The sequence below is a fragment of the Onychostoma macrolepis genome, chromosome 13 (assembly GCF_012432095.1).
Source record: "Onychostoma macrolepis isolate SWU-2019 chromosome 13, ASM1243209v1, whole genome shotgun sequence".
NCBI lineage: Eukaryota > Metazoa > Chordata > Actinopteri > Cypriniformes > Cyprinidae > Onychostoma > Onychostoma macrolepis.
The window spans coordinates 26,485,043-26,512,584 of NC_081167.1; the positions used below are offsets into that span (position 1 = coordinate 26,485,043).

The 27,542-nt window shown below is 35.4% G+C and overlaps 2 protein-coding genes across 2 annotated transcripts in view; one reads left to right on the forward strand and one right to left on the reverse strand.

The window, feature by feature from the left end:
• cdh23 (cadherin-related 23) overlaps positions 1 to 27,542 on the forward strand; it is a 274,516-nt gene that overhangs the window by 196,223 nt on the left and 50,751 nt on the right. Inside the window, exons 15-27 of the mRNA XM_058795349.1 lie at positions 2,375 to 2,612; positions 4,101 to 4,206; positions 4,497 to 4,624; positions 6,300 to 6,372; positions 7,527 to 7,643; positions 8,502 to 8,614; positions 8,857 to 8,964; positions 14,103 to 14,292; positions 15,400 to 15,545; positions 16,460 to 16,679; positions 16,760 to 16,912; positions 17,507 to 17,620; positions 18,561 to 18,709. Of these exons, the coding sequence (XP_058651332.1) occupies positions 2,375 to 2,612; positions 4,101 to 4,206; positions 4,497 to 4,624; positions 6,300 to 6,372; positions 7,527 to 7,643; positions 8,502 to 8,614; positions 8,857 to 8,964; positions 14,103 to 14,292; positions 15,400 to 15,545; positions 16,460 to 16,679; positions 16,760 to 16,912; positions 17,507 to 17,620; positions 18,561 to 18,709 (1,855 nt within the window). The remainder of the gene's footprint in view (positions 1 to 2,374; positions 2,613 to 4,100; positions 4,207 to 4,496; positions 4,625 to 6,299; positions 6,373 to 7,526; positions 7,644 to 8,501; positions 8,615 to 8,856; positions 8,965 to 14,102; positions 14,293 to 15,399; positions 15,546 to 16,459; positions 16,680 to 16,759; positions 16,913 to 17,506; positions 17,621 to 18,560; positions 18,710 to 27,542) is intronic.
• LOC131552017 (uncharacterized protein C10orf105-like) lies at positions 23,002 to 27,333 on the reverse strand. Its single transcript, XM_058795353.1, has 2 exons — positions 27,117 to 27,333; positions 23,002 to 23,653 (listed from the first exon to the last, which is right to left on the reverse strand). Exon 2 carries the CDS (start codon positions 23,638 to 23,640, stop codon positions 23,200 to 23,202), a length of 441 nt encoding a protein of 146 aa, XP_058651336.1. The 5' UTR covers positions 23,641 to 23,653; positions 27,117 to 27,333; the 3' UTR covers positions 23,002 to 23,199.

Here is a 27,542-nt window from a genome sequence, read left to right on the forward strand (position 1 = left end):
CAAGTAACAGGTGTGGGCGATATAGTAATCACACTTGCAACCAGTTAAAATGGAGAAAAGTTGACTCAACCTTTGTGTTGTGTGTCACACTGAGCATGGAGAAAAGAAAGAAGTGTAAAGAGTTGTCTGTGGATTTGAGAGAAAAAACATGGACAATCTCAAGGCTACAAGTCCTTCTCCAGAGATCTTAATGTTCCTGTGTCCACTGTGTGCAATATCATCAAGAGGTTTACAGCACATGGCACTGTAGCTAACCTCCCTGGACGTGGACCGAAGAGCAAAATTAATGAAAAATTACAACGAAGGATTGTTCGAATGGTGGATAAAAAACCCTGATTAACTTCCAAACAAATTCAAACTGATCTGCAGACACAGGGTACAACAGTGTCAGCTCGTGCTATCCGTCGCCATCTGAATGAAAAGGGACGCTATGGTAGGAGACCCAGGAGGACACCACTGCTGAACACAAAGGCATAAAAAAGCAAGACTGGAGTTTGCCAAAACTTATGTGACAAAACCACAATCCTTCTGGGAGAACTTACTGTGGACAGATGAGACAAAAGTAGAGCTTTTTGGTAAAGGACATCATGGCACTGTTTACAGAAAAAGAAATGAGGCCTTCAAAGAAAAGAACACAGTCCCTACAGTCAAACATGGTGGAGGTTCAAAGATGTTTTGGGGTTGCTTTGCTGCTTCTGGCACTGGATGCCTTGACTGTGTGAACGGTATCATGAAATCTGATGATTACCAAATAATTTTGGGGCTCAACGTAATGGCCAGTGTCAGAAAACTGTCTCCACCAGAGGTCATGGGTCTTCCAGCAGGACAATGATCCGAAACACACTTCAAAAAGCACTCAGAAATGGTTACAAACAAAGCGCTGGAGAGTCCAGATCTGAATCCCATAGAACACTTGTGGAGAGATCTTAAAACAGCAGCTGGGAGAAGGCATCCTTCAAATCTGAATGACCTGGAGCAGTTTGCAAAAGAAGATTGGTCCAAAATTCCAGTAGAGAGGTGTAAGAAACTCATTCATGGTTACAGGAAGCTATTGATTTCAGTTATTTTTTTCCAAAGGGAGTGCTACCAAATATTAAGTTAAGGGTGCCAATAATTTTGTCCAGTGCATTTTGGGGTTCTGTGTGGAATTGTATCAGATTTGACTTTTCTTCTCTGTTTTTTTTTGTGTTGTTCCAATGCAAACAAACAAAAAAATAAACGTGAATACCAAAACATTTGCAACTGCAACAATTTTCTGAGAGAAGGGTTGCATTTTCTGGCAGAATTGCAAGGGTGCTGATATTTTTAGCCATGACTGTATCTATCCATCCATCACTCGTCATTTTAATGGAGTGTTTTCACTAGTTAGCAGTAAACCAGTTACCTCATCTGAATATGTTCGTAGATTTGTGTTGGATTTTATCTTTGGAATGGAAATATGAATATTTTATTTGTAAACCTCATAGTTTTTCGCTAAACCAGTAGTAGTACTGACAATGTTGCGTAAATGTACTGTAGCTGAAGACACGAAAAGCAGAGGAACAGAAAAACTGATTCAACTGAGTCATTTACGCTGGAACCGCTCTGATTGAACTCGTCACTTCAATCATTCAGTTCAAGCGATTCACTAACAAAAAAAAAAATAAGATCAAAAGAGCATTTCATTTTCGAATTTCAACATCGCTTGTAATGATTTTAAAAAGCATTTCAGTGATGGGTGAAATGGAGCTTTCCGAAACTCCGAAGCTATTCAATTGGATTGTGAATCATTTAATTCAGATCGGGTCTTCAAAGCGTGTATCGCAAATCACTTGATTTAGATCGGGACTTCGGAGCTGGTTCACAAATCTTTTGATTCAGATTGGAACTTTGAAGCGGGTTCACGACTCATTTGATTTAAATCGGTACTTTGTGTATGGTGAATCATTTGATTCAGATCTGGACTTAGGAACTTGAACTAAAGTTAACATGAATAAGTAAAAAAAAACGAATAAAATAAAAATGACATAATACTATAATAGTATATACAGTAAATAATTGTCAAGATTTCGATGATTTTTAATGCTCTTATGCTTAGCAAGGCTAAATTTATTTAATAAAAAATATAGTAAATGCAGCCTTGGTGAGAAGAAGAGACTTATTTCAAAAACATAAAATAAATCTTAATTATTACAAACTTCTGACTGACTGTATAATACTAAAAACACTTAAATATGAGTCTATGGTAGTGTGCTGTTCTGAACATAGCCTTTGCATGATCTAACACTTTCAAAGTTCTCATTTACTGGTTAATTAATTTGTCTCTTTAAGTACCACTCTTGCAACAATTAATTGGCTAACGGTTACTCATTTCCATATATTAACTGCTCCCCAGGTTCTCATTGGATGCTGAGACGGGTTGGGTGACTCTGCGAGACCGGTTGGATTATGAGCTCATGAGACGCTTTACTCTAACAATACTGGCCCGTGATGGAGGAGGAGAGGAGACTACGGGACGCCTTCGCATTAACGTGTTGGATGTAAACGACAATGCGCCAGTCTTCCAGAAGGAGGCGTATACGGGTTCACTCATGGAGAATGAACAGGCTCCACAGCAAATAGTCCGAGCCCGGGTGAGAAGCATAAAGAGATGTGGAGTTTAGAAAAACAAGCTAAAATCAGGAAACATTTTAAATTTGTAGCTGATGTTTGTGGTTAAAAAAAAAAAAAATTATTCATGGAAAATGTAGGGCAGTGTCTGATTTTGTTCTTCAGGTAGTGATTGGATGGTGCAAAGTGGATGCTTTGTGTCAGAATGGATGGAAGAGTTGAAAAGCTTTAGTTATTTGTGATGAGTTGGAAAGTTTTTTCAGAATGTGAAATGAAGACAGAGCCATTGAGTTGAATGTGAATGTGAAAGGCCAGCTCTTATTGACTCCCTGATCCTTGTTCTGATGTGCAATTGTGGGTCAGTCACTCTGTTAGCGTTCAGTATGTCTCAGTTAGTGTTTAATTTCTCTGCATGTGGACACAGCAGCACTAATTCCAGCCGTCTGCTCTAATCTGTGCTGTGATTGACAGTTTGACAGCAGTTGCTGCAGTTATCTGACCAGCAGGTGGCGTGGTGTATTGTTGTGTGTGTCTGCCAGTTCACATTGTTTATGTAATCCTTCTATCATATTCACTACTATACCATTATTTATCTATTTGTTTTAGTATCTGAAAAGCACAAAAATTATACTTAGTTAAGGCAAGAAGTCATGCGGTATTCAGTTAATTTAATTACTTTTATACATTGCCATTTTGTGAGATTTAAATTTAAAGTGATGTTCTTGTTTTTTAATTTTTTAATTTTTTCTGAAGGATGAAATGCTGTGACTTGGGTGCAGTCTTATTTTAGTACTATTTATTAATACTATAATGTACAATTAATCTATAATTTATTTGTTATTATAATGTAATTTATTTGTTAGTTTTTATTTTTATATTTTCAGTTTTCATTCAAAATGTATTTTAAATTTTAGTAATTTTGTGCTTTTGTTATTTTTTTGGTGGGGAGGGGGATTAATATAACTATTTTACTTTATTTTATTTTCATTTCAGTTAGTTGCCAAAGTAACATTTCTAATAGCAGGTTAAAGTTTTTCATCTGATACTTTATTTGAGCTTTATTTCAATTAATCAAAAACAATTTTTAATAGTTTAACACTATAAACTATTAACACTTTCACACCATAAAACATTGCTTTGTTTGCATTATTTTTTTATTTTTTTATTTATTGCATATGTTTTCCTTTAATTAACTCCCATTTATTATTATTATTTCTTTAAGTTCTCAAGGCAACATTTCAAATTTTCACATATATCTAATTGTAATTGTATTTTTTTAATCTAATATTTCTATTTTTTTTCTATTTTATTTTATTCAGCCTTCAATTAATGAAAACAAATTTTAGTAGTTATAAATTTAGTTAACAATAACAACATATATGGTGCTATAAAAACATTGCTCTCTTTGTTTGAGTGCTAAATGTTAGGAGGTGTTTGGGAAACATGTTTGGAAACAGTCATTACGGTATTGATTTAATGACCTTCTGTGTTGCTCTGTATGTGTTTCTCAGGCGACGGATGAGGACTCTCCTCCCAATAACATCCTGACCTACTCCATCATCTACGCCTCTCAGTTCAGGTCATATTTCAGCATCAGTGTGGTGGAGGGCTACGCAGGTCTGTGTTCAAATCAAAGTCATCTAATAATACAATTTCACTGCTTGTTCAGGCTGGTGATGGGTTACATTATGTGCTCTCCATCGCTCAGTGCGTTAGCGGGGAATCGGATTTGGGTTTAACACCTTAAAGCGTGAAAATGCCTTTAGAGAAGCCTTTGTGACCTCTGGTGTTTCATAAATGGATTATAGATGGCTGCCTAGTAAGCATGTGCTGATATATTTGTTTTTCTGTTTTTAGATTTATTCGATTCACGTGCCATAACTCCTGTTTGTTTGTTTGTTTATTAGTCATCACCGTGAATCGTCCTCTGGATTATGAGCAGGTTCCAGGTGGACTGATCTTTCTGACTCTGATGGCCAGAGACGGAGGGACCCTGTCCCTCAACAGCACTGTTCCAGTCACCATAGAGCTGTTTGTGAGTACTACACCTGCCTTCACACTTAACACAACCTTCCAGAGGGAATGTTCAGTATACTGCACCATGAAAGAGTGCAATCCTATGGGATGATGATTAAAGGAAAACATTATGCAGATGTTTGTAATATCATGTCAGCTGCACTACCGTTCAAATGTTTGGGGTCAGTAAGTTGTTATTTTTGGGGGTTTTTGGAAAGAAATAATACTTTTATTGATCATGGATGCTTTAAATTGCTCAGAAATAACAGTAAAGACTTTTAGAATTTTGCAAAAGATTTTTATTCAAATAAATTCTGTGGACACCCTGAAGAAGGCTATTTGTGTCGCTACGCATGGGTTGTTCCCAGCCCCCATGTATTTTATATTTTCTAATATGAAATAGCCAGTAAAATAAAGGCTTTTTAAAGAACTTTGAAGAAGAGTGCCTTGGATTTCCCTTTTTTAAATTCTGTGACTATTTTGAACTTTTTATAGATAAAAGAATCCTGGAACGAATATATCACAAAAAATATTATGCAACACAACTGTTTTCAACATTTATAATAATAAGAAGAAATGTTTCTTGAGCAGAAAATCTGCTTTTTTTTTTTTGAGTATGTAAAACAACTACAGCAGGACAGATGAGCAACTTATGTTGCATCATAAAGCAGTTGAACCATCTTTTAATTTATAGAAATATTTTGATTTCAATACCTATTAAGCTCAATTAACAGCATTTGTTGCCTCATATTGCCACAAAAAATTACTTTGACTCATCTATGGTTTTATTTTTAAAAAAAACAACAACAAAAAAACATTACTGTGAGGCGCTTACAATGAAAGTGAATGGGGCCAGTTTTTGGAGGAATTAATAACAGAAATGTGATGCTTTTATATTTTATAAAATTGCAATTCTACTGTTTAAATATTATTTGAGCTTTAAAGTTGTTTTTGTCAGTTTTGCTGTTTTAGGGTTAGTGTTACATTGTCTTTGGGAACAAAGTTGTAAAATTAGATATACATTTTACCCTAATATCATATTAACAGGCATGCTGTTTATGTTTTGTGGTTATCTTATTGTAACAGTGAGTATTTTAATGTTTACAGACTAAACATTGTCTAAATTAATGTTACGCCACAAGTGATTGAGCTTTACTTGTAACCTGGAATATTCTTTTAACTTCATTTTAGAATCAGGTGAAAACAAAGATTACCCAAAACCATCATTTCTGATTCAAGTTCCTCACACACAAACAAACACAGTTTGGTGTTGTGTGATCTATGTGTTAATTCTGAATTCATGGGTTTTCTCTGAGCTCCATTGACTAGAACGGTTAATCCATGGATAATTTCACTCTGACATTTCTCTGCTCTTTTATTATAATTCCGATTAGACACATTTCATCTGAAAAACAGCAGGGGTTTGACGCATCCACATCCGTGTGTGTGTGCGTGTGTGTGTTATTACTGAATGTTGAGCTGAATTGAAGTGGTAAAACAGTGTATGCGTCTGATATTGAATAATTTCCCATCGCCACAGCCTGTGAGTTTCCATTAAACCCCCAAAGCACTCCATCAATACGTTTAATTATAACCAAAAGCTGTTTTTTTTTCCCTGTGGAAAATTAATGAGTTAATATTTAAAGATTTTTTAGATACCTAATACACTGATCTCTTCCCTCCTTCCTCCACAGGACGAGAATGACAACCCACCCGAGTTCAGCCTCCCGTCTTACATCGTCAACATAGCCGAGAATATCGTTGCAGGTACATTTACAATTATATTATGAAAAAATGGAAGAATATATCAACATGTAGCACATGTACAGTGCTTAAAACCTGATGACAGCATAACTAGATTCCTGTCAGTGATGATTTACAACGCTCAGCCAGCTGTGCACTAGTTCTGTTCCACACTAATATAATGTATTGTGTGAATAAGTGCTGTTTTCCCAGAGCTGGGACAAAGGCTTTTGGTAGTTTTGTTTCAGTTCTGACCACCCAAAAACCACAACCAAAAAGTTCAAATACTCCCCAGAGAATTTTGATTTATCTCCCACTATTTGCCAGTGATTATGTCATTTGCAATGTTTTGTTTTTGTGGTGATTTATTTAATTTTATTATTTAATTTTATTTATTACTTTTTTGAAAATCTCCCACTTTTTATCAGTGAGTATTATGTGAGTAATAGTGCTCATTGTAGTATTTGCTTACTGAATTCCGTCTTTTTTCTTATGTCTGTTTGTATAATGATTTGTTATTGGACTTGTTTTTCTTGCATTTATTTAACTATCTATCAAATGCAACTCCTTCCAAAAGGAGAAACAATATTTTTTTAAATTATTAACAATGTTGTTTCTCATTCACACCGCATGACAAGCACTGTGTTTCCTTCAGGAAATGCAAATAATCTAGTTCTAGTCTATTCAGCTGCAGTTTTTTTTTCTTTTCTGTGTGCTGCATCATTCTGGACACACTACAAAACTCCTTCAAGATATTTGTTTCTGTCTTGGTTTATTTTATTTCTTTTCCCCTTTATATCATTGTGTTTTAATTGAGCAAGAAGGTTGTGTGCAGAGGAAAAAGACATGATTCTCATGCATTTATTCGCTCAGTGATTTTATTCCACACAATAGACTCGTCTTCAATCATCAAAGGGAAATTACATTTGCTCTGTTGTGCGCTTGTGTGTGCCACGGGTACTGAACGCACTCTGATGATCCTGAAATCCCTGTCTCCATCAATGCACAGCACTGCACACTGACTTACCACTTCCTGTCTGAAGACCATCCCTCACGCTTTGCCTGTCTGTCACCTCATTTTGTTTTTTCTCTTCGTACAGCTGTCTGTCTCACACATTTATTATCTGATGGCTTGTTTACATCCTCTTACCTTTCTCTTTTGTCTCTCTCTGTGTCAGGAGCGACGGTGTTGTTTGTGAACGCCACAGATCTGGACGCGTCTCGGGAGTTTGGTCAGGCCTCCCTCATATATTCCCTGCAGGGCAGCTCACAGTTCAGACTCAACACTCGCTCAGGTGGACAGCGGCACACACATTCACACCTGCCCTTTAACCCTCATGCTCGCTTTGGGGTCTCACAGACCAAAGGCCCTTTTAAATAACTCAGATAACAGTCAGTAATCATGTCTGCTTGGCCCATATACAAGTGTTAGTTGCCATTTACATTGTATTTATTTATTATTAAAATTTGTATTTATTTCTTTTTTTTTCAGAAATACTTCTAGTACATTTTAAATAAAATATATTTATTTAATTATATTATTTTCATTTATTTATTAAATTTTTTTTCAATTAATTTTCTGATAAAGGCAAAAACCCTTCCAAAAGAAGTCAAAACAAAATGGCTGAGTCTTGAAAAAAATGTAAACTCTAGGCACATTGCAATTTCTGTGCCATTTTTATATTTCCTCAAATAAATGCTCCTAAACAGAATTCCCATGTGCATGAAGAAATAACGTACATTAATATAGCCAGCTGCTTGCACACTGTGTTGGATCATTATTGAAGAGTATGTTGACAACAAATAAATAAGTGCTATCATTCTTTCTCACTTAGCATAGTTATAGTAATTATTACAGATTTTCATATCACAAAATATATATTTTTTTCTTTTAAAAGTTTTGAAAACTTCATGTAAAATAATGTTTTTGAACAAGTTTCAAATAATCCAGGTAGCCCCGCCCCAAACTGTTGCCATTGGTTGATTTAATGTTATTATAAATGGGCCACTCAATCAAAAATTAATATTGCAATTCTAAACAGATAGAAACAACAATATTACTTTGTACATTATCACCACGTCTCGAGTCTCGTCCAGCTGACTGTAACAGGTTCATGTGTGTCCGAGCTGAATATGACTGTATATGTGTGTAGGAGAGATCACTACCACAGCTCTTCTGGATCGAGAGATGAAGTCTGAGTATATTCTGATTGTAAGAGCCGTGGATGGAGGGGTAGGACCACTGCAGAAAACCGGCATCGCTACGGTAACGGCTGACCCTTTGATCCACCTTAGACAGACACTTAAACAACTATAAGTTAGCTTACTGTGTATTACTTGTAAGAAGATTTGTTTATTTTGATGATTATTAATAGTATATTTAATTATTTATTGATATTAGGTGTCTATTAGGGGTGTCTGTTTTCATCAATTTTTAAGCAAAGTCACTCGAAGCAATGCATTATGTTAAAGATGACAAGCATGTATCTGTGCATCTGTCCACTGCAGGTGAACATCACTGTTCTGGACATAAATGATAACGCCCCCATGTGGCGAGATGAACCGTATCAAGCGAATGTTGTGGAGATGAGTCCCATGGATACTGACGTCATTACTGTGAGTGCACTGATCTGACCTTTAACCTCTGAACTGACTTTTTGACCTCAAACTGGCTTATAAACTTAAGAATTCTTATGAAGACATAAGTGAATCAGAAGAGAGAGAGAGAGAATGAGCTTTATTGCTAGGTATGTTTATACATACGAGGAATTTGTTATAGTAACAGAAGCTCCACAGTGCAACAGAATGACAGCGACAGGACAGGACACAGATAATAAAAAGAATAATATACAAATATACAAAATAGACAATGTACAAAATAGCATATCATGGCTTAAATTTTAGTCTGTTCACACAAAAATGTATCCTATGGCTTTTATTTTTATTCTTTAATGGTGCATAGTTCCCCTTTTAGGAAGTAGAGAGTCATGGTCTGATTAGACACCAAAAAAACTAAAATCCCATCATATAAGATGTGTATTGAATCCTGTTGATGAAATAAGATACAGAAACACTGGCGGTTTTGAAGCAGCGGTTTGATCTTAGTGTCAGCAGGTAAACATAGTTAGTGCTATTGATTTTATGAGTGATAATGTCTTACAGTTTCTCTCTGAGTCAAATCCCCACCGTACCCAGAGGAGCAAGTTTCCATCTCCTCTCCGTCTGGAGAAAACCCCCCTGTCCCAGCCTTTGATCGGCTGCAGTTTTGCAGCTGAATTCAAAGTGGGCTCTCACCTCGGTGTCCTTGGAACGTTTTACAGAGATTTATATATTCTCATATTACTCTATTGCTTGAAGTATGTGAAAAATCCCATCTTGAGGGGTTTTTCCTCCTTTGGTGAATGAATAAATTATTTCATATGTTAATGTCAGGCACACCATCTCTACTTTCAGCCTCATACAGCCAGGGACCATTTTGAAGAGTCTAAGGGTTTCCAAAATCTTAAAGGTGACCTACTATGCCCCTTTTTACAAGATGTAAAATAAGTCTCTGATGTCTCCAGAGTGTATATGTTAAGTTTTAGCACAAAGTAGCTTGTCAAAGGTGCCACGTTTAGAGCATGAACCAAAACGCACAGTTTTTGTGTTTGTCAAAAAATCTCACACACTGAAAATGTCAGAAACTCTCAAGCGGTCGACTTCACGTTGCTTTCATATGCAATTTTTAACTACCACATTCCTATTTACAGTCAATTCTGGTAGAACATGAAGGCAGCATCAGTGAAAACAGGCAGAGACGATGGTAGCTTTAGCAATATTACCCTGACAGAGTGCCAAGATGCTCTTTCAGAAAGGCTTTGGAAAACAAAATATGACGTGCTTACTTTGTCTGGAGCTGACGTTCACACACTAGGCATTGGTATTAATTAGGGAAGCATGATATTAGTTTTTTGCCGATATCCGATATTTTTCAAATCATTTTGGCCGATAGCCGATACCAATGTATATTTCCCTTTGTTTTGAAACAACACCAAGTCTCTCCTGTGCTGAAATGATAAATAATATAGTTTTGGTTAGTTTTGAGCAAAAACATATTTGTTAGAAGTAATAAACTTTATTAAAGTTCTTTTTTTTCAAATCGGCCAATGTCGATGTTTAAATTTTAAGCCTTTTTTTCCGATTCTGATAACGTTCCGATAATATAGTGCATCTCTAGTATTAATCCCTCTTTCAGAATCAACTTTTCCAGAAATCCAGAGTTGAAATGACCCTTGTTTGTGAGGCTGTCCGGCGTAAAATGATTGTCACAGTCATAGGACTTTACCGATTTTTTTCCGGGACATTTCCTTCGAAAATGGAACTCAACCACAGTGTTCTCAGCAGCTCGGATGGAGGGAGACTATTGAGGTTCCTATGTTCATTTGCGCATGCCAAAACACAACACTTGTAATGCCTCTTTGGCGCTGACAAGCAGCTACAGCAAGAAAACAGTAATGGTGGACTGCTGCTTATGTCTATGCTAATAGGGCAGAGAGTGTCACAAATGGGCAGGATTTCTCCCTACGACGACGTGTACGTAGGGAGAATCTGGAATCGCTTGTTCTGAGAGACTGTTTATCATTTATTGGGATTATAAAAAAATTAGTCGGTGGATTTTTACCATTATAGGCTGGTTGTTTTCACACATTGCGCTCAATTGTGTTCAAACACCTTATAAAAGTGATTTTTGCATAAGAGGTCCCTTTTAAACTGTAATATGATGGACTAGTTTTTATGTATTTCCATGAGTCACAGGTTATCAGTCCACAAGGAAGCATCATCGTGTTTACCAGGTTCCAATGCAGGCTGCTACAACGAACTCATTTAAAAGTGAAGTGTGTGATTTATACAAAAATGGTGCTAAATAGCACTAAAAGTGGTTCATTGGCTTGTAATCATAGGGGACATTTTGACCACTACACACATTTTCTGCTATTTTTCAGTGTTGACTTCTGTTATTATTTAAATGAACTGCCACTTTGTTACCCTTACTGTGGTATCATTGATTTCAGATTTGCCTGGCACTAAACATTTCACAGTCTCTTGGCTATTGGCATATAGGCGTCACCTTTGCCTTCTTCGCAGGGAGTTTTAAGACATTAAGGCATGCTTTTCTGTAAAGCTGTTTTAAAATAACATGGTTTCTAAAAAGATCTATACAAATAAAAATCACTTGACTTGAAAAGATGGTCTAGATTATATTTTTTTTCTGGCCAAGAATCACCCAATTAGACAAGAGAGACCGTTTTACCTGTTTTTTTTTTTTTTAGATCAATTTTACCACAATAATAGACTAGAAATATTAAAGACAATTGTCATTATATGAATTATTATTATTATTATTATAAACAACTTTGTATCCAAGCAGACTGATGCACATATAGTAGTTGGTGGTTTCAGCCAGATCTTGGCGTTTTTGCAAGCAATATAAGTCATATAATCTGAACTGTGAGCAAAATCTGTGGCCATGGCATCTGAGGAAAAAGTTAACTAAATGCAAACTGACGGTTTTACAATATATTGGAAAAACTGTTGAATTTGAGATGTGGGTTTAGTGTGTGTTCAAGTTTAACGTGGTCAGCCCTCTAGAAACATGGACTTCAACCCTCTGCTTGTAAATGTTTAGGTGTTTTATACTGGCTCTGTCTTTGGCTAAATATGCCCCTGATTGTCTGTTAATTAACAAGCCAGTGCTGAACTTCATTAGGAGGTTCCGGATGACTAATTAAAATGTAGCCCAGAGTCAAGTGCATACTTGATTACCCTGCTGGACACCGTGCAGGAGAGAGAGAGAGAGAGAGAGAGAGATAAAACAGAACAAAGGAAGAAAATAGATGGATAATTTAAATCACAGAACAGTGGATGTAAAAACCAAATGTCCTAAAGCATGTTTGACTTCTACACTCTGGTAGGGGTTCTGAGTCCATCAGTCCACTTACCACTCAACACAGTGGTATAGTGTGGTTTAATCAAGTAATAATTCACCAAAAATAAATAAATATGTTTTGTAATCATTTACTCTCTTTCGTGTCATTCCTTTAAAAAAAAAGAGCCTATAACACTAGCATTCTCTGTTCTTTTTCTACTCTACTCTACTTTTCTTTTTAATTTATTATAAAAAATGACCCTCTAACACTAGCGTTCCCTATTCTTTTTCTACATTTACATTACATTTATATTTAATCATTTAGCAGATGCTTTCATCCAAAGCGACTTACAAATGAGGGGAACAATAGAAGCAATCAGACCAACGAGAGAGCAACAGTATACAAGTGCTGTGAAAAGTCTCATTTAGTCTAGCACAGTACAGGTTTTTTAATTTTTTTTATTTTGAATAGAATAGAATAGGATAGGATAGGTAGGTGTATTAATTGGTCAGGTGGCGAATTAATACTAGCAATTACCTATCCTTGTTTTCTTTTTATTTTATTATTTAAAAAAAAAACAAGACTTGCCACAGCACTTACATATTATTGCTCTTTTGTTGGTTTGATTGCTTCTATTGTCCTCACTTGTAAGTAATTTTGGATAAAAGCGTCTGCTAAATGACTAAATGTAATGTAAACTGATATTTAACAGAATTTCCAAGCTATTCTTTTTCATACAACAAGTTTTGGGTCAGTAAGATGTTTTTAATGTTTTTGAAAGAATCCTGCTGAAGCTTAAAATTCTATTTGAATATATTTTAAAATGTAATTTATTATGTAAATTATTTTTATTAATTTATAAAAATAAATAAATAAAAATTAGCAGCCATTACATACGTTCCTCAGTGTCACATGACCCTTCAGAAGTCATTTTTTATAAATAGAAAGTTCAAAATAACAGCATTTATTTGAAATAGAACTATTTTGTAACTTTAGAAATGACTTTGCTGTCATTTTTGATCAATTTAATGCATCCTTGCCAAATTAAAGTATGATTTTCTTTCAAAAATGTGTTTCTTTGTCCCCAGATTTTTGAATGGTAGTGTATACAACATAATAGACCATTTTCATTGAATCACAGTTTAAATTTCAGTCTGCTTCTCTCACAGTTTTTGTGTGACTTCAAAAGACTTTAAATACGGGTCATATGGAATATTTTTATTCTATGGTGCTTTTTATTATTTATGAAGCTTGACAGCCCCTTGTCATTGGATGTTTCCTTAAAAAAAGCAAAGTGGACTTTTCTGCAGTGCATCTCCTTGTTGCAGTGTTTCAAACATTTCAGGGGAATCGACCTGCAAACGGCTGCACATTAAGCTGGGACAGGACAGGAGAACATATTTTAACATCACAAAATCACACATATCACCTTTAAAATTGTCTATAAACATGCCAGAGTAAATGCGTGTGTGAAATGTCCCCCTCAGAGTTCAAATCAATTAGATAAACTTTACATTAGACCCGTGCTCTACATCATCCGTTTAAACTCCTTCTAATCAATGGAGAACACAGTCGTCTGGTCCTTCCTGTTTTAATAATTAAAGACCTACAGAACCTTTGTTCTCTAATGACCAATTAAGTGATTTTCAGTGCTTCTCCACCAGCACTGTGAATAATTGATTGGCTCTTTAAAAAAAAATAACAGCCAGGGTTTTAGACAGTTATGCCCCATGCATAAATCTCCCATCATGCCATTCTGTAGGGAGAGGGTTGGTGTGATTTCATTTCTGCGCCTTAGGACTCTGTTTTGTGCCGTAAGACTCATTTTTCTTCTGCTTCTCTGTGCAGGTATTAGCGGTGGACCCTGATTATGGTGATAATGGGACGGTGGTGTACTCTATAAATCCAGAGAACCCCTTTTACACCATCAACCGCAACACCGGGAAGATCCGCACCAGTGGGGCGGTGCTGGACAGAGAGAGCCAGAACGCCCGGCCCGCACAGCTTATGAGGACCATCATTGTGTCTGCTACCGACCGTAAGCAACTCTCACCTGTCCCATAATGCCTCACTCTGTCTCTGAGGTCACAATAAAAATAGTTTTACAGCCGCCAACTTTCAGTTTCTTTATTTCTGGACTGTCTACCTATCTAGTCTGTGTGTTCAGAGTAGCATTCTAGCATAATGGTCTTACCAATTGCAGTATGCAAACCTTCTTTATTACATACACTACCATTCAAAAGTTTGAAGTCAATGAGACTTAAAAAAATAGTACTTTTATTCAGCAAGGGTGTGTTAAATTGATCAAAAGTGACAATAAATACATTTATAATGTTGCAAAGATGTCATTTTTTTGCTGAAAATTCAGCTTTTCATCACAAGAATAAATTTAAAATATATTAAAATTCAAAAGTTAAAAAATTTTAATTGTATTTTTTTGTTCTGTAATTGTAACTGTAATTTTTCTTGTTTTTACTGTAAATTTATTTATTATTATTATTATTTTTTAAATATTACTGACTCCAAACTTTTGAACATCTGCCAAATGTGTAGTATATTCTGTATACTGTATGTATTGTATATTGTATCCCACAATGCAGTGTGGTTGGCCTGACTTTCACAAACTTTTAATTAAACAGAATTATTAACCATTTTTCTTTTTTTTTTTCTTTTGTACTCATTATTTGATCAAACTTCCATATGAAATATATTAAGACATATTTAGGCAAAATCATATAAAAAATATTTTTATTTTTTACAAAATTTATTAAATGCAAGATATCCAGGTGATAGCATTTTAAAAAATCTAAAAATAATCATAAAAATATGTATTGTTTAACATGTTTATCATTGTTTAATGCTCTCTGTTTCACGTATTATAAAATATAGTATGCAGTATATACTGTACAGTATTCACCAAGTAGTAAGCTAATACTCCATTCCAAACACATCCTTTGTTTTCTCAAAATTTGTGCTTCTCCCTCTGTTTGTCTATTTTGGCATTAGTCTGAGTTGTGTTTGACAATATAAACTGACATTTCAGAAATTCAGAATTTCTTCCCCCTCAGTGGATCTAATGACTAGAGAAAACTCAGATAAGTTATGCAGTATGTGAGTGTTCTCTTTGTTGTGCTGCCCTCCTCAGGTGGGACACCTCCACTGCGCTCTTCAGCCAGCGCTACGGTGTATGTGAACCTCCTGGACCTCAACGATAATGATCCTGCCTTTTTAAACCTCCCTTTTGTCGCCGAAGTACCAGAGGGGCTTCCTATTGGATCATCTGTGTTCAGGGTTAGCATTTGATTGGTTGAAGTCTCTACAGGGACTAGGAGTCACTGATTAAATATTCAACAAGCAAAGACTGGCATTTCATTTAGTATGCAAGGGGACCTGGGTTCAGTTTCTGATTTTAAAATGTATTTTTGAAATAAACCAAGCAAAACTGCAAATGAACTCGACGGCCAGAGATCTTCAGGCATTTTGACTTTATGCAAAGGAGTGGATTTGACATTTTGTCAATAACTCGCTTTATGGTGGAAAAGTCATCCTTTCAACCCCACATAGAATGATCAGAAATATTATATTTATTATAAAACTTTGCTTCTGTTTAGTTACATTACAGTTCAAAAGTTTGGGACAGTAATTTTTTTAATGAAATTATTACTTTTATTCACCAAGGATTAAATTATTCAAATGTAGCATTTGTAATGTTACACAAATGTATATTTCAAATAAATGCTATTTATTTGAACTTTTAATTAATCAAAGAATCCTGAAGATATACACAATTATTAATCAGCAAAACTGTTTTCAGGTTGAAATAATAATAATAATAATAATAATAATAAATGTTTCTTGAGCAGCAAATCAGCATATTAGATTGATTTCGGAAGGATCATGTGACACTGAAGACTGGAGCAATGATGCTGAAAATTTTTTATACATTGGAATAAATAAATGACATTTTAAAATATATTCAAATAGAAAACAGTAATTGAAAAAAATCACAATATTACTGTTTTTGAATATAAGTGAATATAAGAGACTTTGGAACACTTTTTGCACTCAAAATCAACTTGGCATAAAAATCCAAGGTGTCTTGTACCACTTTTGGGGTCATCTTTGATTTAATATCAACTTTTACTGAAGTTCTTGTAATAAAACTGTCCTGTGCTCTGCCACCCCCTGCTGGTTTCCTCCTTCAGGTGCAGGTGCAGGACCCTGATGAAGGTGGTAATGGTGCTGTAACCATGGCCCTCCAGATGGGGATGCCGCGGCTGGACTTCAGGCTCAACACCACCACAGGAGTCCTGGTTTCCACCGCTGTGCTGGACCGCGAGCAGATTGGCCACTATTATCTAAGGATCATTGCATATGACGCTGGCCAGTTTCCACGAACATCCACGAGTACTCTCACCATCACAGGTACAGTGCAGGATCGCTGTCCGGCTGTGTTTAGATGCAAATGCTAAGTCATCTTAATGTCTCTCACTCTTTCTGTGCAGTTTTGGACGTGAATGATGAGACACCAACCTTCTTCCCCAGCGTTTATAACGTATCGTTGGATGAAAACGTGCCCCGTGATTATGTGGTGGTCAGACTGAACTGCACGGATAATGACGCGGGTCTTAATGCAGAGCTCAGCTATTTTATCACAGGTCAGAGTGCAGAAGGTCACAGATCAGTGGGTGCGAGTGAGTTTGTGCTGACGGAGCAACACTGTGGGATTTCATTTGCGACTGCTGTGACCCACAGTGAACAGCTTTTAACAGATATGAAGCTGAGGCTCTGTTCCAAAATCTAGTGCAGCGGCCTACATAGGCAGCATTTTAAGGAGTGCTGTTTTGTGAAGGCTCTTTCTAAATATACCCTAATGCGTTGGGAAGTGGGGGAAAAAAAAATGCATTTAAGATGACAGATGAACCTCATTCAGTAGTGAAAAGTATTTTGCCAAATATTTGTGTGTGATATGTTTTTTATGCTTATTAAAAGAGCACCGCATCATTATCTTTACTTAAGATATTTAAATATAGTTTTCTATTTTATGTTTATTAGAAAATTACCAGATTATTTTTGCGAAAAGTATTTAAATATAGTTAAATTGGTTAAAAAAAAATCACCAATTTAGTAATGTCGTTTTTGCAGCATATTTTATGCTTATAGTGGCACTTTTTATCTTTGTGAAAAGTATTAAATATTACATACAGGTAAATTAAGTCAAGTTAAGTTGTATGTGTTTGTGTGTCCCATAGGAGGGAACCAGGATGGAAAGTTTAGCGTGGGATTTCGGACCGGTGTAGTACGGACCGTGGTTGGTCTGGACCGCGAGACTCAGGCCTCGTACAGGCTAGTGATTGAAGCAATTGGTGAGTTTCATATAGGTGCTGAAACAATTGGTTATGCATGTGTGTGTGCACATGTGATATGATCTGCTGCAGCTTCCTGTCTGAATGACTTTGAGTTTAAAGCAAGTTTTGTGGTTTCCTGTCTGAGTTGTGTGCAGCGTTTAGAAATACTGCAGCTGTTACCTGTTTAATGAGCTTCTACGAAAATATGCTGCCCACTTTTTTCAAAACTAAGAATGTTATGTCAAGTCCATCATTATTCTTGTCTGATTCTAAATGTTAATTATGATGGAATGAAATGCATGTTTTGGAAGACCAGAACACATGAATCTGGGAATATTTACTCTTTATATTGTTTCAAGAACAAACACTCTTCATTTTCAAGTCATTTTCATGCAAAATGTGTTTGTTTAATCATATGAATGTGTATGTATATATATATATATATATATATATATATATATATATATGCATTTTTAGCTAAGGTTATTTTTTCTATATTATTTTTTATCATATTGTTGTTGTTTTTTTTAATGTTTTAACACATTTTACCCCAATAGCAGTGAATGTGGTAAGCCAAAACCGGCAAGGTTTGTCTTCTGTGGGTCTTTTGTATGCGGCACAGGACAGTTTTAGCACAGTCATATGGTATTGTGTTGCTTGGTACAACTATTGTTTATTTAAAGATGACTAGTACTACCAGTAAGTCATAACCGCTGTATTGTGGCAGTGTTTCTATGTTGCTATAAGGGTTCCCATGATCATGGAAAACTCTTAGTTAATAGTGAATATGTGTTCCCTAATCTAAAGTGTTACCAAAAATACTTATCCAATAATCCTGAACAACTGGAAGTGTTGTAGAAATGCGTTGGTCAACCTTGATCTTTGTAATGGATTTTATTTGTTCTGAGAGTAGCATTTCGCAGCCGTATTGGCCAGACTGTTGATGGTTTTCCCACAGATAATGGTCCAGCGGGAGGTCGGAGGACAGGAACAGCTACAGTATATGTGGAGGTGCTGGACGTCAATGACAACAGGCCTATATTCCTCCAGAACAGCTATGAGACCAGCGTCCTGGAGAACATACCCAGAGGAACTAGTATATTACAGGTACACATGCTCATATTCAGAATTCACTCTGATATGGAAAAACTGTGCTCATTGACATTAAAAAATCATTTTTATTCCAGTAAACAACAGTAGAACTATTTCAACACTGGTATTATGACATTTCACGTGTATCATTGTGTTTGTCTGTAACAATGGCAGCATTATCATGTTTTCAGTGGTTTTCTGTAATGTCATGTTCCGCTGTGCTCGAAACTGTGACGATCTCTAGGCTGGCAACAGTTCCATAATAGGGTAACCATGACGACGCTTTAAAAATTCTACAAAGTCAGCAGAACAACTCATGATTAAATGAAGGACTTCTCATTTTCAAAGGGGTTTTACCTCTTGGTATTGAACTGGTATTGAAGTTAGTTAAAGGAATATTCCATCTTTAATATGCAAAGCTTTGTTTTAGTTTGCATGTATTTGCTGTTGTGAAACAAACCAGTTACCAGAGTCACAATGGCACAACAACAGTTATTTGAAAAAATTGTACAATTTGGACACTTAAAGCACACTTAATGTCAGAAGTGCAGTATTTAAAGATAGCACAAACACATTTTTCCAGCAAAACATTTCTTAAAAAAAAAAAAAAGTTTTAAATGATAAAACAATAAATATACTAAGTTCAAAATAAAGATTTTATGGCTGTTAATTGCAGTGTGGTGTACTGCTTTACAAAGTAATTAATTACTGTAATATAATTACTTTTCCCTTGAAAAAGTAAAGTAAGGGATTACTCTGATTTTTTTTTCTGTAATTTAATTACTGTTACTTCTGATGTAATTGCATTAAATACTGTATAGACTATACAACAAGTCCAAATAAAACAATAGTGAATTTAACAAAAACAATTCATGTCACCTTCTCCCGTTAAATACTTTGGTCAGTTCAAGAATAATTTATGCAATTTTATATTAATTATTTTGTAAGAATTAAAGGAGCAGTTTCATGTTTGCCCTTGTGTTGTTCAAGTGGTCGAGGCTGATATGGGATTTAGAAATAAATAAATACTGCAATACTTTTTACAGTAATTAGTACAGTAATCTAATTACAATGTTGAAAATGTAATTTGTAGTTAGTAATTAATTACATTTTAGGGATAACTTACCCAACACTAATCAGATGTCAATAGAACAAGTCAGTGGTTAGTTACACAATTGTGAATGAATGCAAATTGGTTTGCTGTTTTATTTTCTAATGCTATGACATTCAGACATGTTTAAGTGTGATTTAAGTGTACAAATACTCTTGTGGCTACATGCATGCAAATGAATCAGAATTTCCCCTAAATAAATAGTAATGTTGTTAATGGCCAGTCAAAATGGTCTCCATTACTCAGACAGCACCTGGTCTTTGCTCATCCAGGATATGTGTGTTAGTCTCCTCAACAGCAGAGAATGTGATGTAGTCAACGTCCAGCTGTTTATAGAGTTGCGGCCACCGTATGCTCGGATTGTTGAGTCACATCTTGTTTCGATTGAAGCGAATGGTGAATCAAATGAGTTGGCTTGTCTCTTGTCAGCGCTGATAGCCGAGGTTGCAGATTCTGCTCTCGTGTATGCTTTGATTGTGTACATATCTGTAGCTCTTTTCCAAAACCTAGTAAGCTTATGGCCTAGAAAGCATTTTTAAGGGGTTCATAGGCAAACTCCATATGAAAGAATACTGTTAACATAAAGTTTTAATACAAACATGGAGAGTGTTATCTGTTAGCATGGCTTATATCTGGCTGTTGTAGATTTTGAAGCAGCATCCAGTGCTATTTTAGTGTATATATATGGGTCAATGACGTGACGCCTACATTTTCTGTCCAATTGCATTTTTTCAGTTAAAAATTGGTTTAAATGCATAAAAAAATGCCATATATATGAAAGGCTTCTCCCAAAACTTTTCAAAAAACATTAGTTATTTGTAATTTTTCTGTTATTCAAAGTGTCAAAATATCATGTGGTGCGACCTTCCGGCCATAACTTTTTATTTGTAAACATCTTTGAAATTACCCTAAATTTATTCAGATTTATTTTCTGCACTATTTGGCATGATTTCCAAAGTGTTTTGCAATACCGTATAAAATTGCAAAGCATTTGAATTTATATTTCCGTCATAATATACAAACAAACTTTGTCCGATGATTTCCATTTTATGAAATATCATGTGGTGCGACTATCAAGAAATTACCATTTTGGGACTTTTATGTTGAAATCCATTAAAAGATAAGACTTTGCATCATATACTAATTTGCCAAGGACCCATGGAAGCATCAGGCAGGTTTGTAAGTCTCTTTCAAATTTGGAAAAAAAATAATCTTTTTAACGGCTGGTATGTAGTTACCACTCAAAAAAACAATGAATAATAAGATATCTTAAAATTTTCATTATAAATTTCATAGTGACCTTTTGTGGGAAGCTAGCTTGTTTTGTTTAGGTGACCAATTCTGTGCTTGTAAATTTTGACTGAATTTGAAAATATCATGTGGTGTGACCAAATATCATGTGGTGTGACCACTGCAGAGTGTTTTCTATTATAGATATATGTCCCAGATTTTGCTTTTATATTCAATTGATGGTTTGTATATATAAAGTACTTTATTTTAGTATAATTTGGAATATGTTTTTATGCAATTTGGTTCATTTCAGACTGTTTGTTTAATCTTTTTACAATATTTGAAAAAATGCAAAAATAATAATAATAATAATTCAGAGCATGTAATTTTAGTTTGGCAATTATGCATTTATTAGTAATTTATTATTTATTTATTAATAACTATTTTAATCTATTCTACCAGATTATACTGCCAAGCAAAGTCAAATAAACGCTCACCATAGGCAGTATGTTAATTCTGAGCCTGCAGTCCAGCACAAACTCCAGATGTCATTTTCTACTATAAGAAAGATGTTAATGTTGTCATCTCAGAACCTGAGCCAGCAACTTCCCCCTACTCTAAATTGACCTTTTGCAAAGATCCACCCCCCTTAGTTACTGTTGCCACGCATCATGTTCTCACGCATTAAAAAATACATCACTGAGCAAAGAGGACACTGACAGGAAAGACAGGGCTGGTTACTTTTAGTATGAAACAAAGTCTCTGTTCAAATTTTGTAATTTTTTAAAAGAAATTCAAACAACAAATACTGTTTTATGGCTCTTTAACATGTCGTGACAGATCGCTGTAGTGCCTCAGTTCAAGCGGCACATGAACCGATCATCTCTTCATCTTTACTAGTCATAGCACAAGTCTTGTTTCAACCGTGAAAAGATGTCAATACACACCATTTTTCAAGTTCAAGTCCACCGACGTTAATTTACTCTCCTGTCTGGTTTGTTTTTCGGTGTTATATTATGTCAGACTGCCTGTTAATCAAACTTCCGAGAAAGGGTCAGCTGAGCAGCCAATATTGGGCAAAGTACAGAAACAACTGGGACTAAAGAAATGCCTGCAGTTAATGCCACGTGCTGCACTTTTCACACATGTCTCTTTAAATTGATTTTTAATGATATAAGGTCTTTCTGTCGTTTGGAGTGACCACTCGTCACGTGGTGCGACCAATAATAGCAATAACTGTATTAAAATTTAAATAAAATCTAATTTCTGTGGTTGAAATATGAATCACTGCTACAGTATGCTTAAGTGTATATATGTATATATATGTGTATATATATATATATATATATATGTATGTATATATATATATATATATATATGTATATATATATATATATATATATATATATATATACACACATATATGTACACATATATATACATACATACATTTTTATATTTTAGTTTCTTTTTTTGTCATTTTAGTTAATATTTTAATTCATTTATATTAAGATTGTGTATGTGATTAAATATACAATTTATTTTTTTGTCATTTTAATTAGTGTTTTACTCTGACTGTTTAGGTTTATTTTTATATCAGTTTTAGTTTTTATTTATTTTCAATTAGTCGTTTTAAACTTATTTTAGTTAGTTGCCAAAGCAACATTGCAAATTTTAGTTTAGTTTTAATATTTTCTAATATTTAAATTTATTTTATTTCAGCTTTTTTTCTTTTGATTAGCAAAATTTTTTTAAATACATGTATTTTTTGTTAATAATAATAATAACCATGGCAGTATCACATGCATCCTTCATGGAATATGTACAGTAACCCCAAAATGCAATGCACTAAGAAAATGGCAGACAAGTTCATACTAAATACATTTCTTTCAATACATGGAATCATAGATAAAGTAGTCAGTTTAAATTAAATGTAATTGTTTTTATTTCATATTTGCTTGTTTTGCATTTTTGTGCTTATTGAAGAATCACATCACTATCTTAGCAACAAGCTTACAACTCCTTTAAAATCAATTTTGAGTCAAGTTTCCTATGGTGCACATAGTTGTTGCCTATGAAATGCACTTTAAATCAGTCACTTAGAAGGCTGTTGCTTATGTAGGTACTAGATAGCAAGACAGCTCACTAGGTGATGCAACAAAGCTTATATCTCGGTGGAATACTGCAGCAGAGCTGGTATAGTAATATATGTGTGGGAGTCGTTTGTCTTTGACTCTGCGGGCGGCATTGACCCCGACTGCTTCCTGCTCTGGGCTATGTATGGCTGAACGGGTCTTCTGAAGGTCGGCGCGGAGGTAAACGACTGCCTCATCGAACCCAAACGCTTCCAGAGCTTCAGCTGGGGCTCGCTGGACAGAGTCTGTCCGCAGGAGAAACCGTCTGCCGGGCCGCAGTCCCCATCCACACCCCAGGACCCTCCCGATGGGCAGCCCACCGCCAAAAAGATCACAAAGCCCCCGAACAGAATAAACAGACACACGATGATGATGATGGTCGGGAGGGGATGGTGAAGACCCAGAGGTGGAGATGTTGGGGAAACTGGAAGTGAGAGATTAGACAGGGACAGATTGAAGGGCACATCCATGTCGTTCCTGGATCTGTAGAGATGCAAATACAGGAAGTGTTAAATCTGGGTTAAGTGGAGCGTGTTTATAGTAGAGATGTAGGTGTTTTTGTGACACTCTGGGTTCAGGCTCGTGCAAAAGTGTGAATGTGTGCTTGAACTAGATGCATGCAAGATGCCAGGATGTGGTTAACAGGTGTTTGTGTATGCTTAAAAAAAAAAAAATCTCTTTAATATCTCAGTTGTTTCTCTTAGGCAGCAAAGAGATGGAGAGCAAACGGACTTTGAACGCAAGTGCTAAGAGCTTGCATGTGTCATAGTGGTCCGAAGTATGTGTTTCATTCTCAAAAAGGGAATCTTGTTCTGTGGTGTTTTTTTGTTGTTGTTTTTTTTGCCAAAAAAAAAAAGATCCTAGCAATCTCACATGTGAGATCAAAATGCTGTCTCGCACTAGATTTGTCGATCAAAAGTGTGATCAAAAGTGTTATGAAGCTCATGATCTCATTTCATGAGCTCTGTGCTTATAATCATATATCACCAAATTAATTAAACAATTATTAAACAAAAACGACTTAAATGACAAAAACACAAAATTAAACTAAAATGAACACACATGAATAATAAATATTATGAAATAATACTAAAATAACACTGCTCGTCAGGATTTATAGGAGAGGCGGTGGTAATACTCAAATGAAACGGGTAAAGACGTCTCCTGAGCAGTGACAGAGCAACCTCTTAGCACATTTTCCTCTAGGTACAGAGCGTGGTTTGTGGTGGTGGGACTGCACACCTACACACACCTTATCATCACCATCTAGCAGCTCTACACATGCCGCTTAGAGTGCTCCTCTGCAACTCTATCAGAATGACTGAGCGATTTCTCTAAAGAAATGTCAAGAAAGGTCAAAGTATAGTAGATTCATATTGGACTGTATTGATTACAGATTAGCGAGAGTGTGTTCCTCTCTGTCTCTCTCTCACACACACACAAACACACATGTTTGGTTTAGTGGTTTACGGGGTTGTTTTTATACTGTACAAACTGTATGTGATATTGCCCTACACCAACCCTACACCTAAGCCTACCCCTTACAGGAAACTGTCTGCATTTTTAGATTAAAAAAAAACAAAACATATTACTATATATGTATAGCATTCACAGCATCGCTTCTCAGCATTGTCTTTTACCGTCATTTTCTCCTGCAGATCAACAGCTGTCATGGCCAAGCTACAGCTGGAAGAGAATCATTTAGCAATGCCAAAAGCATTTTATTTTGCCATGAATTACATGGGACAACAAGTTATATTACTGTATTTTACTAATTCATGGATATGCAATGTCTGAAATCACAACACAATAATTGCCACAGAGTTTACTTTTTGGGGAAATAGTGAGTGAAATTGTGCAAATTTGTATACAACTGTAGACACTAGTGCACATAGTGTGCACTACTGTTCAAAAGCAAATTCATCAAAGGTGAAATATTGTTACAGAATTCTATTTTAAATACAATTCTATTTTTAAAAAAATCATTTTTCATAAAAAATGTATCATAGTTTCAACAAAAATATTAATCATAAGAACTGTTTTCAATAAGACTTGTCTTCAGTAAAACAGTTTTAACAAGTTTTTGTCTGAATTTCCAGTTAAAATCTCTAAAACAATCCTTAAAACAAGATACATTTACTTGAAAAACCACACTGTGTATGATATTAAGGCTTGTCTTCAGTAAAAGTGTCTTTAATTTGAGTGGTTTTTGTATTGCACTGGCATTTTTTCCCCCCACTTTCTCAAAATACACTATACACTTGTTATAATTCATAAGATACATTGTCTTTAAGCACTCTCACACTCTTAATATTATATCCAGCATTGCTTCTAAACTAAATTTGGAAACAGACTAATTAAACACTAAGAAGTAATGTTTTACAGTGCATGCAAATTACATCACAGTAACACAGAGATGTCCTGTCTTGCAGTCTGGCAGAGTTTAGATCCAACCCCATTTAAACCAGCTTATCAGGGCCTTCAGGATCACTAGGATCTTCCAGGAAAGTATTTTTGAGTGGGTTGAAGCTGAACTCTGCAAGACATTGGCCCTCCAGGAGTGGGACTGTACACCCTTGCCGTAATGTAAAAATACATTTTATTACATACAAAGAGGTAAATGCATTAGCTAAGCATTCACATCTGTTTTTGTGTGCCTGCGTCAAGTACAGTATGTTTCTTGCCTACATCGCTCCCATAAATACACATTTGAAATGGCATTTGACATTAAAAATGTTGGTGCCCCAATAAGTGAGCAGTCAGATGAGAAATGTGGCTGGTTGATTTTATTTCTATTTTTTTGCAAGCTAAATTGCATCTGAAACACACACATGCATGCCTAGCACTCAAGTTACCAATTACTCTGCCTCTCTGCTCCTAAATGTCAGCATGTTAAATTCTGAGCACACAGAGTGTGACTTATCGCTTTGGTGAAAACACATTGAGACATGAAATTATTCCTCATCTTAAATGCCACAAACAGGCTGAAAAGGCCACTCAGACGAGAACTATTGTTGGTGAAACACTTCATTAGTTACCGCTGTATGAATCTGCTGAAATGTATTTATGCACATATTTAGGTTTTGTTCAAGCCGGCAGCTTAAATTTGTTTTTCTCATTTAAAGTGAATTTTTGTAAATATATTTCAATGAGAACAGTCACATTAGAAATAGTTTTTTGTTTTAATTTGGGTTTTGTTTCAAATTTCATTGAAAAATAACTGTTTTCTATTTGATATATTTTAAAATGTAATTTATTTCTGTGATGCAAAGCTGAATTTTCAGCATCATTACTCCAGTCTTCAGTGTCACATGATCCTTCAGAAATCTTTTTAATATGCTGATTTGCTGCTTAGAAACATTTCTTGTTATTATCAATATTGAAAACAGTTCTTATGATTAATATTTTTGTTGAAACTGTGATACATTTTTGATGAAAAATGATTTTTTTTAAATGGAATTGTATTTAAAATAGAATTCTGTAACAATCTTTCACTTTTGATGAATTTTCTGAAAAAAAGTATAATTTTTTGAACAGTAGTGCACACTATGTGCACTAGTGCCTGCAGTTGTATACGAATTTGCACAATTTTACTCACCATTTCCCCAAATAGTAATCTCTGTAGCAGTTATTGTGTTGTGATTTCAGACATTGCATATCCATGAATTAGTAAAATACAGTAATATAACTTGTTGTCCCATGTAATTTATGACTGATATTATGGCAAAATAAAATGCTTTTGGCATTGCTAAAAGATTATCCATGCTGGTTCATGCTGGTTAGTGCGGGTTTGGTGCTGGTGGACCAACATAGCTGCGTCGCTCAGAAGAATAAAAATGAAAAAGCCCATATAGGGACACCAGCATCCAAAACACAACTTGTTTTCAACAGGGGTTCATCGAATAACAATTATTTTTCAGATTTATACTTTGTGGTTCAACTTTACCTTTAGCGTTGGATGTGGTTAGAGACTCTTCCAAAGTTCCCCTTGATTCAAATCACGTTGACACAAAGAGTGTTGGAGATGAGACGTCTGGAAGATGGGGATGAGGATATGTGCAGCTGATATCCGTTCAGAGAGACTCAAAATCAATCTTTTTGTGTTTTGCGATCAGCAGACCATGCCAGTGTGTTTCTTGAACTAAACGCTCATTCTGAGCCAAACTTTCAGTCTCAAGTTTTAACCCCCCATGTGTTGGTATGGTCCGGTCTGCCTGTTCTATTCATCCCTCTCCAAGAGACCCCCCTAGACCCCTGCTTTCTTTCTCTCCCCCTCCTCCTCCTCATCCTCTACTCCTTTCTTCTCCTCTCCACATCTTTTTATAAAGCTAATGAGTCTGAAGGAGGGGCCGTCCTCCTCACTGTCAGTAGG